Genomic DNA, 12,787 nt, shown 5'->3' with positions numbered 1-12,787 from the left:
ACTAGCGACCTTCAGATCACTAGAGGGACACTTTAACCACATGCCAACACGTGACCAAGTCCGAACATGTGGCCAGCTCTGAACAATGGGTTCCTAAAACCCATGAATCCCAGCCGACAATGGTGATTAAAATTCATTTGGATGTGTGTGGTGTGGCTGTGAATCAGGAGGCGTGAAGGTCGAATGTAGTTTCAAAGAAAACATTGTCCATGTGTTGTATGTATGGAGTTGCCCTTTGCCGTTTGGCACATAAAATATCGAGCCCCACGTCAGGCCGGCCAGACCTTTCGACCAGAAGTGTCTCCATAAAATGCCTTCTCTACCTTGCTTTGTCGAATAAAGAAGCTGCTTTGTATCTACCAGTAATTTTCTTCGCTGGCTTCATTCACGCAACAACCTTAGCGAGCAGGCACATTGTAGAAGGAAGGGGCACACAGCAGCAGCTTAGTGAAGCCCTTAACTCTGTTGCCACTACTTTAGGTTGTCATAACTGGCGGAATGCTCCCAATGGCATGCTATAAGACCGTCAGATATAGGGGCAGAAGTGGGCCATTTGGCCCATTGAGTCTGCTCTGCCATTTAATCATGGGCTGATCCAATTCTTTCAGTCATCCCTACTCCCCTGCTTTCACCCCATACTCTGGCTAATCAAGAATCTATCTATCTCTGCCTTAAATGAACTCAATGACTTGGCCCCCACAGCCGCTCATGGCAACAAATTCCACAGATTTACCACCCTCTGACTAAAGTAATTTCTCTGCATCTCAGTTCTAAATGGACGTCCTTCAATCCTGAAGTCACGCCCTCTTGTCCTAGAATCCTGTACCATGCCCTCCAGTAACTTCTGACAACCAAGTCTAGCTCCTGGCCTTCACATGTGGCTTAGCCATTAAGCTGGGCAGAATCATTTCTACTGACAGGAGAAGGGGCAAAGGTGAGTTAATGGCATCTTAAATCCAGTCGCTTCAGGCAGATGGGACTCATCAACCATGGCTGGCCCCTCATCTAGGAGAAGGAAAACTCTGATCTCAAACCTCCCATTGCCCTGCGACTACACCCACTCATAGGGAAGGCTTCAGGAGTAAACCCTGAGGGAAAACATCTGCGGCAGTCCCATGTTGAGTTCAACACTGACTGGCAACTCCTGCGATGCTGCTGGTACCAGGCTGTGTTGCTCTCTGCCGTTCCTTTGGGTTCATCAACTGCGTGGAGATGGGGAGCTTGCTACATGGGCAACAGCTTGCTCTCCATATCCGGGCTTAGTAGCTAAGCCACACGTGAAGGCCAGGAGCTGTGACTTGGTTGTCAGAGGCAATATTGAGGCACTCGCCATTGGGAGCATTTAATAGGCGGCGGGAGCTCGTCCCCATTACCACCCCATGGCTATAACAACCTTAAGGAACGGAGTGAAGCTGAAATTGTTGCAATGGACGACTGGAAGCGGACCCAAGTGCAGAACATCGACACGGAGGTAGAATTAACAGAAGTGTGCTTATTAATAGTTGCGAGGAAGGCCGGAGAGTGAGGATTAGATGCTTACATGGACAACAAACCGGAGTAGCCTGGACCCAGAGCTTGGTTATGCAGCTTGGACACGGAGCCCGGACTCGGACTCGGACTCGGACACGGAGCCCGGACTCCGACTCGGGCTCGGACTCGGACACGGAGCCCGGAGTCGGACATGGAGCCCGGACTCGGACTCGGACACGGAGCCCGGACTCGGACACGGAGCCCGGACACGGACTCGGACTTGGACACGGAGCGCCCGGACTCGGACACGGAGCCCGGACTCGGACTCGGACTCGGATACGGAGCCCAGACTTGGACTTGGACTGGGACTGGGACACGGAGCCCGGACTTGGACTCGGACTCGGATACGGAGCCCAGACTTGGACACAGAACAACAAAACCAAACAACAACAGACAATTTATATCTTGATTCGGAGTAGCAGCAAACGGCCAGCAATACTCAGCAGGACACGAAACTACAAAACCAAACAATGACAGTCCGTTCGTATCTTGACTCGAAATAGCAGCAAACGGCCGGCAATACTCAACTGGACACGAGACAACAGAATTCCCAAAGCAACCCCAGGCACCGAAGCAACTTAGAGTCGACTATTCTTAGTGGCCCGGAACGTGCTTTGCCGCACTGGCTGAGGTGACGGTCCAGTCCCAAGTAGATTTCAGCCGGAGTTATTATGTTTCCAGTTCAGATGGGAATCAGGTGCCTTAGTCAAGGAGGTAAAACACGGGGAAAAGGAAATGAACAGAAATGAGGAGTCAACTGACTGGACCGTGACTGAAATAACAGATAAAAGTGAGTGGAAAGACAATGCTAAACACTCTCTCATTCAAATCTGCAGACAGGAGTCATTATTAATGATGAATAAATAATGACAGTAATGAGCAGGAGTCAATTCTACGTCCCTTGCCACAGGGAATGTCCCTGGACTGGAATATCTCTTAGGATGTCCTGCTAATTGGGATCGTCCCAATCTGGTATTTCGTGTCCAGCAAGAACCATGGACCTAGAAAAAAGAAATGTGAGCTAAATCCCATGAAGGCAGACAAATTTACATAAGTGATCGGATAAATCTGGAATAAAGGTCTGTAAGACATGGCAACTATTGAGCTGTTGTTTAAAAGCTCTTTAGTGAGGGAAATCTCCCATTTCCTCTTCATATTTGAGGCCTACAACACTGCTGTGGCCTTACCATTGCTTGCAATGGGCCGTAAATTCATGGACCCTATGCAGATTACAGAGAAGGAGATGCTTGCTGTCCTGAGGAAAATCAGAGTGGGTAAATCCCCAGGGCCTGACAAAGTGTTCCCTCAGACCCTGGGGGGAGGCTAGTGCAGAAACTGCAGGGGCCCTAGCAGAGATATTTAAATAATTCTTAGTGACAAGAAAGGTTCTAAACATAGACCAGGAAATTACAGACTGCTCAGTCTGTCATCAGTAGTGGGATAGTTATTGGAAAGTATTCTAAGGGACTGGATATATGAGGATTTGGATAGACATGGGACTGATTCAGGATAGTCAGCATGGCTTTGTGCATGGTAAGTCATGTCTAACCAATCCTGGAGAGTTTTTTGAGCAAGTTACCAGGAAAGCGGATGAAGGCAAAGCAGTGGATGTTGCCTACATGGACTTTAGCAAGGCATTTGACAAGGTCCTGTATGTGAGGTTGGTCAAGAGGGTTCAGTCGCTTGGCATTCAGCATAGGTTGTAAATTGGATTAGACATTGGCTTTGTGGGAGAAGCCAGAGAGTGGTAGTAGAGGTTTGCCTCTCTGACTGGAGGCCTGTGACCAGTGGTGCGCTGCAGGGACCAGTGCTGGGCCCATTGTTGTTTGTCATCTCTATCAGTGTTCTGGATGATAATGTAGTTACCTGATCAGTAAATTTGCAGATGACACCACGTTTGAGGATATAGTGGACAGTGAGGAAGGCGGTCATGGCTTGCAGAAGGATCTGGATCAGCTGGAAAAATGGGTTGAAAAAATGGCAGCTGAAAATCAATGCAGACAAGTGCGAGGTGTTACATTTAGGTAGGACCAGCCGGGGAAGGTCTTACACAGTGAATGGTAGGGCACTGAGGAGTGCGGTAGAACAAAGGGATCTGGGAATAGAGGTCCAAAATTCGTTGAAAGTAGTGTCACAGGTAGAAAGAAAGCTGTTGTCACATCGGCTTTCATAAATCAATATATCGAGTACAAGAGATGGGATGTTATGTTGAAGTTGTATAAGACATTGGTGAGGCCTAATTTGGAGTATCGTATGCAGTTCTGGTCACCTACCTACAGGAAAGATGTATAGTAAATAAGGTTGAAAGAGTAGAGGAAAAATTTACAAAAATGTAGCTGGGTCTGGAGGACCTGAGTTATAAGGAAAGATTGAATAGGTTAGGACTTTCTTCCTCAGAATGTAGAAGGTTGAGAGGAGATTTGACAGAAATATTCAAGATTATGAGGGGTAGAGATAGGGTAAATGCAAGCAGGCTTTTTCCACTGAGGTTGAGTGTGACCACAACCAGGGATCATGGGTTAGGGTGAAAGGTGAAAAGTTTAAGGGAAACATGAGGAGAAACGTCTTCACTCAGATGGTGGTGACCAGTGTGGAATGAGCTGGCAACACAAGTGCTGCATGCGTGCTCGGTTTCAACGTTTCAGCGAAGTTTGGATAGGATGGAGGACTATGATCCTGGTGCAGGTCAATGGGTGTGGGCAGTTTAGCAGGTTTTGGCATGGACTAGATGGGCCAAAAGGCCTGTTCCTGTGCTGTACTTTTCTATGACAATGACTCTAGAAACACTGATTCGTTACGTCAGGCTTGTTACACGGAGCTTGGGAGGGTGAGACTAGAGCTAGAGCTCGTGGGTTAAGGGTGAAAGGTGAGAAGTTTAAGGGGAACATGAAGGGAAACTTCTTCACTCGGAGGGTGGTGAGAGTATGGAGCAAGCTGCCAGCAGAAGAGATAGATGGAGGTGTGATTTCAACATTTAAGATAAATTTGTACATGGATGGCAGGGCTACAGACTGGGTGCCGGTCAATGGGACCAGACAGATTAATGATTCAGCATGGACTAGATGGGCCAAAGGGCCTGTTTGTTTACTGCAGTGCTTTCTGACTGTGAATGTAAACCACCAGACAACTTCACAAGATGGAATATCGTGGGTTCAGGGTGCGGTCAACCTTTTCAAAGGCAACTATGAATCGGCAAGAAATCACTTCCAATAAATCCTGTCAAAAAGGGGGGAAATTAATCAAGAGAGCTGATATTTCCTTCAATGGATACGCAGTCTATCTTGTGGCTTGCAGTGCTATTGACCTGTCACACAATAACACAAATGGTGGGGCAGAGTACTTGATCAGCGAAGTCACTCGGCAATGCCATCCGATGGATGAACGGTGGCCTGCGATAGATTAGAACTGACGGCTGTGTAAAATGTTGTTCCTTGCAGAAAGCTGTCTTTCTTTAACCAGTACATGGAGAGCAATGCCTATGACCTGGAGGTGCTGTGGAGCAGTATTGAAGACGTGATCATCAAAACCATTCTGTCTGTGTATCCGGCCCTGAGGAACACCTCCTTCACCTGCTTCCCAAATCACGTGTCTGGGAGTGCTTGCTTTCAGCTCCTCGGCTTTGACATCCTGCTGGACCACACCTTGAAACCCTGGCTGATGAAGGTACGCGCGCCTCTGGGATACATAAAGATTAAGCAGATAATTTAGGTGACCGCATAAAACATGCAAATGTAACATCATGATGGGATGGCCAGTAATATCGTGAAGGATCCCACCAACCCTGCTCACTGTTTGTCCCCACTCCCATCAGGGAGGAGGCTCTGTAGCATCCACACCAGGACCAGCAGACTCAAAAACTGTTACTTTCCCCTAGCAGTCCTCCAAGAGGACCACAACCGTGTTGTAGGGTTTGGAGGCTTGCGCGCCTCAATGACCCGGAGAGGTCTGCACGCTGGAGCCGGGGCTTTAGGCTTTGGCTCTGGATAGGGTCACCCATGACAAACAGGTCAAAGGGTAGAGGCCAGACTGAGAGCGGTGTACCGGACCTCCAGGTTCGAGGGCTCAACTCAGCACTACCAGCACTGACCACTAAAACAAAACCGTTACGCAAACAGCAATGAAGAATCCTCCTACATCTGAGTCTGGCGGTGTTCCTGAGTCTCCACCTGGGATTTACATGTCCAACAGTAGTGAAAACCGAGCGGAAGCTACGGGCATGATCAAGGAATCTCTGAACACCACCACAGATGGAGGACCTTCACCGTTGTCCTAAACACCAGCGCTGTAATGGTCAGTCAGTAATTCCCCAAGTACTGAGGCTGATCAACACCCCCACCCGCTAACCCACCCCTCCACATACCCGCAACCACCACTACTTTATCATTTCCTGTCAGAGTCACCTTATGTACAGAAACTCCTGTGCCCAGCGTCACTTTATGGACATACAGTCAAGCTATGCATATAAGCTATCTAATGTATTTATATTTACTGTGTTTTTTCCCATTATTATTGTTTTTTTTCCACTTTTCCATTATTATTGTTATCGAAAAGGTGTTATATTTGGACATGTGCAGTGTACAGAATAAGGTCGATGAACTAGTGGCACAGTTGCAGATTGGCATATATGATCAGAATTAGAATTAGGTTTATTATCACCGGTATGTGTCGTGAAATTTGTTAACTTAGCAGCAACAGTTCAATGGAACTGTTCAGGAACAGTTATTACCCCACTCAACCATCAGGAAGAAGGTACAGGGTCGTGAACCAAAGGGGATATCTTCGCTTAACTTTACTCACCACAGCATTGAACTGCTCCCACAGCCTATGGACTCACTTTGAAGGACTCTTCATCTCATATTCTTGATATTTATTGTTTGTTTATTTATTTATTCTGGATGTTTTGTTTGATTCCTTTTAAATACTGTGAATGTCCTCAAGTAAGTGAATCTTAGTGAATCAACATATGCCTATGGTCATATGTACTTTGATAATAAATTTACTTTGAACTTGACTTTGAGTAGAAGAGTGAACACAGTGCAGAAGCAGTTTGACAATGACAGCCTTAAAGTAAAAAAAAGTTAAACCAACTTTCTGACTGTTATCCCAAAATCTGCTCCCTGTGGAAACAGATAGATGGGTTCATAAAGAGAGATTTTGGCACATTGGTCTTCATTAATCAAATTGTTGAGTACAGAAGCTGAGTTGTTAGATTGAAGCTCTTGAAGATATTGGTGAGGCCTACTTTGGAGTATTCTGGTCACCTAACTACAGGAAAGACATCAATGATTTGAAAGATAGCAGAGAATATTCACAAGGATGTTGCTGGGTCTCGAGGGCCTGAGTTACAGGGAAAGTTATTCTCTGGAGCACAGGGAATCAAGGAAGATTTGATAAAGGTGTACGAAACCATGAGGAACATAGAGTAAATGGAAGCATGCTTTTGCTGCTGAGGATGGGTGAGACTAGAACTAGAGGTCATGGGTTAATTGAGAAAGGTGAAATGTTTAAGGGGAACATGAAAGGGATCTTCTTCACTCAGAGAGTGGTGAGGGTGTGCCAGCAGAAGTGGCGGATGCGACATTTAAGAAAAGTTTAGATAAGTATGTGGATGGCAGGGGTATCGAGGTCTATGGTACAGGTGCAGATTGATAGGAATTGGCAGAATAATATTTTGGCATGGACTAGATGGGCCAAATGGCCTACTTCTGTCTTTTAGTGCTCTTAGACTATGACACAATGGAAGATATGCATCTGTAGATGGGTGGAAGACCATGGTCGTTTATGATAGTTCCCATAGACAAAGACCTGGCATTTGTCCATAGTTAAATCCACATTAAAATGGTTCCAGAGAGGAAGACACCAGAGGGTGATTAAAAACAAGAGAAAATCTGCAGAGGCTGGCAATCCAAAGCAACACACACACACACACACACACACACACACACACACACACACACACAGACACACCCAGACGGAATAAGGAGTTGTTCCTCCAACCTGAGTGTGGCCTCATTGCGGCAGTAGAGGTGGCCATGGACTGACATGTTGGAATGGGAATAGGAAGTAGAATTAAAATTGGTGGCCACCAGGAGAAGTGCCACACCTGCACTTGGATCTCCTCCCTCACTACCATTCGGGGCCAAACGGTCCTTCCAGGTGAGGCGACATTTCACCTGTGAGTCTGTTGGGGTCATCTGTTGTATCCGGTGCTCCTGGTGTGGCTTCCTGTATATCGGAGAGACCCGGCCCAGTTTGGGAAACCGCTTCAACGAGCACCTACAGTCCATCCACCAGAGAAAAACGGGACCTCCCGGTGGCCACCAATTGACCTGGATGAGGAAGTGGAGGGATGGGTTAGTAAATCTGCTGATGACACAAAGGTTGGAGATGTTGTGGATAGTGTGGAGGGCTGTCAGAGGTTACAGCAGGACATTGATAGGATGCAAAACTGGGCTGAGAAGTGGCACCCTACCTGGGTCACCTTCTTAATGGCTCTGGTCCAGGGCTCCAGCCAGCATTGTTCAATGGTCTTTACCCCCAGACCCGTGCCTTTGTTTTTTTCAACTTGGCCTGGTTCAAAGCAGCTAAGGTAGCTGACCCAGGCACTGAGCCTAATGAGGTTGTAGATTTCTTCTCCAAGTCTGCCACTTTACATTATAAATAGCTGCTTGTCTGAGAGTGGTCCCGGGTTAGCCGGTCGTTAGCTGAAACTCCTTGCGTCCACATTCAATTGCTCTGATTCGATAATCCCAGAGCTAGAATCGAAGAGTTCACAAAATGGAGGGTGTGCAAGGACAGTCTCACAAAATGGCCACCTCCACCTCCTTTCAGCATGTGGTAAGAACAAAGACAGTTTGTTTGCCTACTTCCACTGCCCTTGATTCATTTGAATTCACTGATTTGTAGACTGTTGTTCTTTTTGGCCAACACTATTAATTTTTAATTATTAATGTTGCAGGTTAAGCATTCCCTGAGCTCTGTGATGGACTCCAATCTTGATCAAGAGGTGAAGGAGGATCTTCTTTATGATACACTCTGCATGATTAACCTTGCAGCTTGTGGCCGGCAGGAAGACATGGAGGAAGAGAGGCCGCGAAAGAAGGAACAGCTGCCTAAGATCTGGTGGTCGCGGGAGTACAGGTGACTGAAAGACTGAAGAGTGCCACGTTGGGCAACGATAATTAATGAATATTCCTGCTGTCAAATTCAGCTGCACACACAAAGTGCTGGGGGAACTCAGCAGGCCAGGCAGCACCCATTTAGAACAGAGATGACGAGAAATTTCTTTTGCCAGAGGGTGGTGAATCTGTGGAATTCATCGCCACAGATGGGAGTGGAGGCCAAGTCATCGGGTATATTTAAGGCAGAGGTTGATAGATCCTTGATTAGTCAGGGCATGAGGGGTTATGGGGAGAAGGCAGGATATTGAGGCTGAGATGGGAAGGGATCAGTCGTGATCAAATGGCAAAGCAGCTTCGATGGGCCAGATGGCCTAATTCTGCTCCTCTTACGCAAATGAACAAACAGTCGCCATTTTGGGCCGAGACCCTTCTTCAGGACTGGAAAGGAATAAAAAGGTGTGGGGAGGGAGGGGAAGGAGGATAGCTAGAAGGTGATAGGTAAAGCCAGGTGGGTGGGAAAGTTGAAGGGTTGGAGAGGAAGGAATCTGATAGGAGAGGAGAGTGGACCGTGGGAGAAAGGGAAGGAGGAGGAGTGCCCAGGGGAAGGTGACCGGCAGGTGAGAAGAGGTGAGAGGCCAGAGTGGGAAACAGAAGCAGAGGGAAGGGGGAAGGACTATTTCCCCAGAAGGGGAAGCCGATGTATGCGTTCAGAATAAAGAAGTGGGCAGGAAAATCACTGAAGACTGTACCCACCCTGCAAACTCACTTTTCCAAAAGCTCCCTTCGGGAAATCACCTTGGGTTTCTGAAAACGAGACCTCATGCCATCTCAAAAGATTTTTTCCCCTCAGGCAGTTCATCTGATCAACCATCCTAGTTACTCCCCCACCGACCCCCAACCCCCTCTAACTATTACCCTGTCACTGCACTGAACTGTAAACACTATAAACCACATTTTGATACGCTGTCTACTTTGTAAATCCATACTAGTATTTATATATTTATGCACATTATATTCCATATCCAAACTTTAACCTCTGGCTTACCTTTGTCTACTTCCTTATTCTTTAATGGAGTGTCTTGGCCAGAAACATTGACTGTTTATTCCTTTCCGTAGATACGGCCTGACCTGCTGAGTTCCTCCAGCATTTTGTGTCTGTTACTTTGGATTTCCAGCACCTGCGGAATCTCTTTTCTTTATTCTGTATAATTGTTGTACATTGTTGGATTTTGTCGCCTGTCATGCCCTGATCAACACCATGCAGTGAATTCCAAATACGTGCAAACTTATCTGGTGCATAAAATTAATCCTCGATCTTAATGTTAGCCTCTCCTATCCTTTTATAAAAACCTCCCCTCCAATGTATCGCTGCTATTCCCTGCACATTTTAAAGTTCCACATTTTCCCACTGCTCAGGCATAGCCGCCGAGCGCCTCTGTGCCATCCGCCACCAGCGTGACATTCTGGTGGCCAAAGATTTTAATTCTGATTCCCATTCCCAGGTGTCAGTCCACGGCCTCCTCGTGCCAAGGTGAGTCCACCCTCAGGGTGGAGGAGTAACACCTTATATTGTGTCTGGGTAGCCTCCAACGTGACAGTATGAATATCGATTCCTCCTTCTGGAAAACAAATTTCGACCCTCCCCCATTCTTCACTATTCCTTCCTCCATTCCTTTCTTCTCACGTGCCTATTACATCCTTCTGTGTCCCCTGCTCCTTCCCTTTCTCCTGTTGTCCACTCTGCGCTCCTATCAGATTCTTTCCTCTCCTGCCCTTGACCTTTCCCACCCACCTGGCTTCACCTATCACCTCCCAGCTATCCTCCTTCTCCTCCCCTCACCTTCTTATTCAGGCATCTTCCCCTTCCTTTCCAGTCCCGATGAATGGTCTCAGCCCGAAATGTCGACTGTCTATTCCCTTCCACAGATGCTGCCTGACCTGCTGAGTTCCTCCAGCATTTTGGATTTCCAGCAACTGCAGACTTTCTTGTGTCAGAAGTTCCTCCTGCTGCTTAGAGCTGCAACAAAGGGGAAAGGAGGTGGATTCAGCAGGCATGCAGAGGTGGAGTGAGGACTGTGGGCTAGACTGCGCTCAAGAGGACTAGAACATATCACCAAGGAAGTAATGCTGAGGCTTTATAAGGCACTGGTCAGACCGCACTTGGAGTATTGTGAGCAGTTCTGGGTGGCAGGCGGAGTTACGTTTCTACCAAAGGAGGTGTAAGGTGCCCCTTCCCCCCTCTAGCCTGCAGGTCACCCTTGGACAATATGTAGCACCTGGTTAGCCCCCTGATCAGGGAGTAGGTGGTGGACAGTCGTATGAGCAGCCGGTGCAGATCGCAAGTCCTGGGTATGTGACCACTGACGCCAGGCAGACAATCTCTGCAGAGTATTGATAATGACTGGGGTCACCCGTCTTTTAAAGACACTGGCCCAGAAGAAGGCAGTGGCAGACCACTTCTGTAGATAACTTTGCCAAGAGCAATCAATAGACAATAGGTGCAGGAGTAGGCCATTCAGCCCTTCGAGCCAGCACCACCATTCACTTTGATCATGGCTGATCATTCACAATCAGTACCCTGTTCCTGCCTTCTCCCCATATCCCTTGACTCCACTATCATTAAGAGCTCTATCTAGCTCTTTCTTGAAAGCATCCAGAGAATTGGCCTCCACTGCCTTCTGAGGCAGAGCATTCCACAGATCCACAACTCTCTGGGTGAAAAAGTTTATCCTCAACTCCGTTCTACGTGGCCTGCCCCTTATTCTCAAATTGTGGCCTCTGGTTCTGGACTCCCCCAACATTGGGAACATGTTTCCTGCCTCTAGCGTGTCCAATCCCTTAATAATCTTGTATGTTTCAATCAGATCCCCTCTCATCCTTCTGAATTTCAGTGTATACAAGCCCATTCGCTCCAATCTTTCACCATATGACAGTCCCGCCATCCCGGGAATTAACCGCGTGAACCTCGACTACACTCCCTCAATAGCAACAATGTTCTTCCACAAATTTGGAGACCAAAACTGTACATGATACTCCAGGTGTGGTCTCACCAGGGCCCTGTACAACTGCAGAAGGACTTCTTTGCTCCTATACTCAACTCAACTCCCCTTGTTACGCCATTAGCTTTCTTCACTGCCTGCTGTACCTGCATGCTTACTTTCAGTGACTGATGAACAAGGACACCAAGATCTCATTGTACTTCCCCTTTCCTAACCTGACACCTTTCAAATAGTAATCTGCCTTCCTGTTCTTGCCACCAAAGTGGATAACCTCACATTTATCCGCATTAAACTGCATCTGCCCACTCACCCAACCTGTCCAAGTCATCCTGCATTATCTCAACATCCTCCGCACATTTCATACTGCCACCCAGCTTTGTGTCATCTGCAAATTTGCTAATGTTACTTTTAATCCCTTCATCTAAATCATTAATGTATTATAAATAGCTGTGGTCCCAGCACCGAGCCTTGCAGTACCCCACTAGTCACCGCCTGCCATTCTGAAAGGGACCCATTAATCCCTACTCTTTGTTTCCTGTCTGCCAACCAATTTTCTATCCGTCAGTACCCTACCCCCAATACCATGTGCTCTAATTTTGCCCACTAATCTCCTATGTGGGACCTTATCAAAGGCTTTCTGAAAGTCCAGGTACACTGGCTCTCCCTTGTCCATTTTCATAGTTGCATCCTCAAAAAATTCCAGAAGATTATTCAAGCATGATTTCCCCTTCGTAAATCCATGCTGACTCGGACCGATCCTGTTACTGCTATCCAAATGTGCCGCTATTTCATCCTTTATAATGGACTCCAGCATCTTTCCCACCACTGATGTCAGGCTAACTGGTCTATAATTCCCTGTTTTCTCTCTCCCTCCTTTCTTTAAGAGTGGAATAACATTAGCTACCCTCCAGTCCTCAGGAACTGATCCTGAATCTATAGAACATTGGAAAATAATTACCAATGCATCCAAGATTTCTAGAGCCACCTCAAGTACCCTGGGGTACAGACCATCAGGCCCTGGGGATTTACCATCCTTCAGTCCCATCAGTCTATCCAATACCACTTTCTGCCTAATATGAATCTCCTTCAGTTCCTCCGTTACCCTAGGTCCTCCGGCCACTATTACATCTAGGAGAT

The 12,787-nt window shown here is 47.1% G+C and overlaps 1 protein-coding gene across 1 annotated transcript in view; it reads left to right on the top strand.

Annotated features, from left to right (window-relative positions):
- Positions 1-12,787, top strand: part of LOC140203627 (uncharacterized) — a 71,106-nt gene that overhangs the window by 39,607 nt on the left and 18,712 nt on the right. The window contains exons 5-6 of the mRNA XM_072269675.1: positions 4,968-5,193; positions 8,489-8,670. Coding sequence (XP_072125776.1) covers positions 4,968-5,193; positions 8,489-8,670 — 408 coding nt within the window. The remainder of the gene's footprint in view (positions 1-4,967; positions 5,194-8,488; positions 8,671-12,787) is intronic.

This window comes from Mobula birostris, chromosome 10, assembly GCF_030028105.1.
Source record: "Mobula birostris isolate sMobBir1 chromosome 10, sMobBir1.hap1, whole genome shotgun sequence".
Lineage (NCBI taxonomy): Eukaryota > Metazoa > Chordata > Chondrichthyes > Myliobatiformes > Myliobatidae > Mobula > Mobula birostris.
Note: the sequence above shows the minus strand (reverse complement) of the source record. Positions and strands in the feature narration are given on the sequence as shown.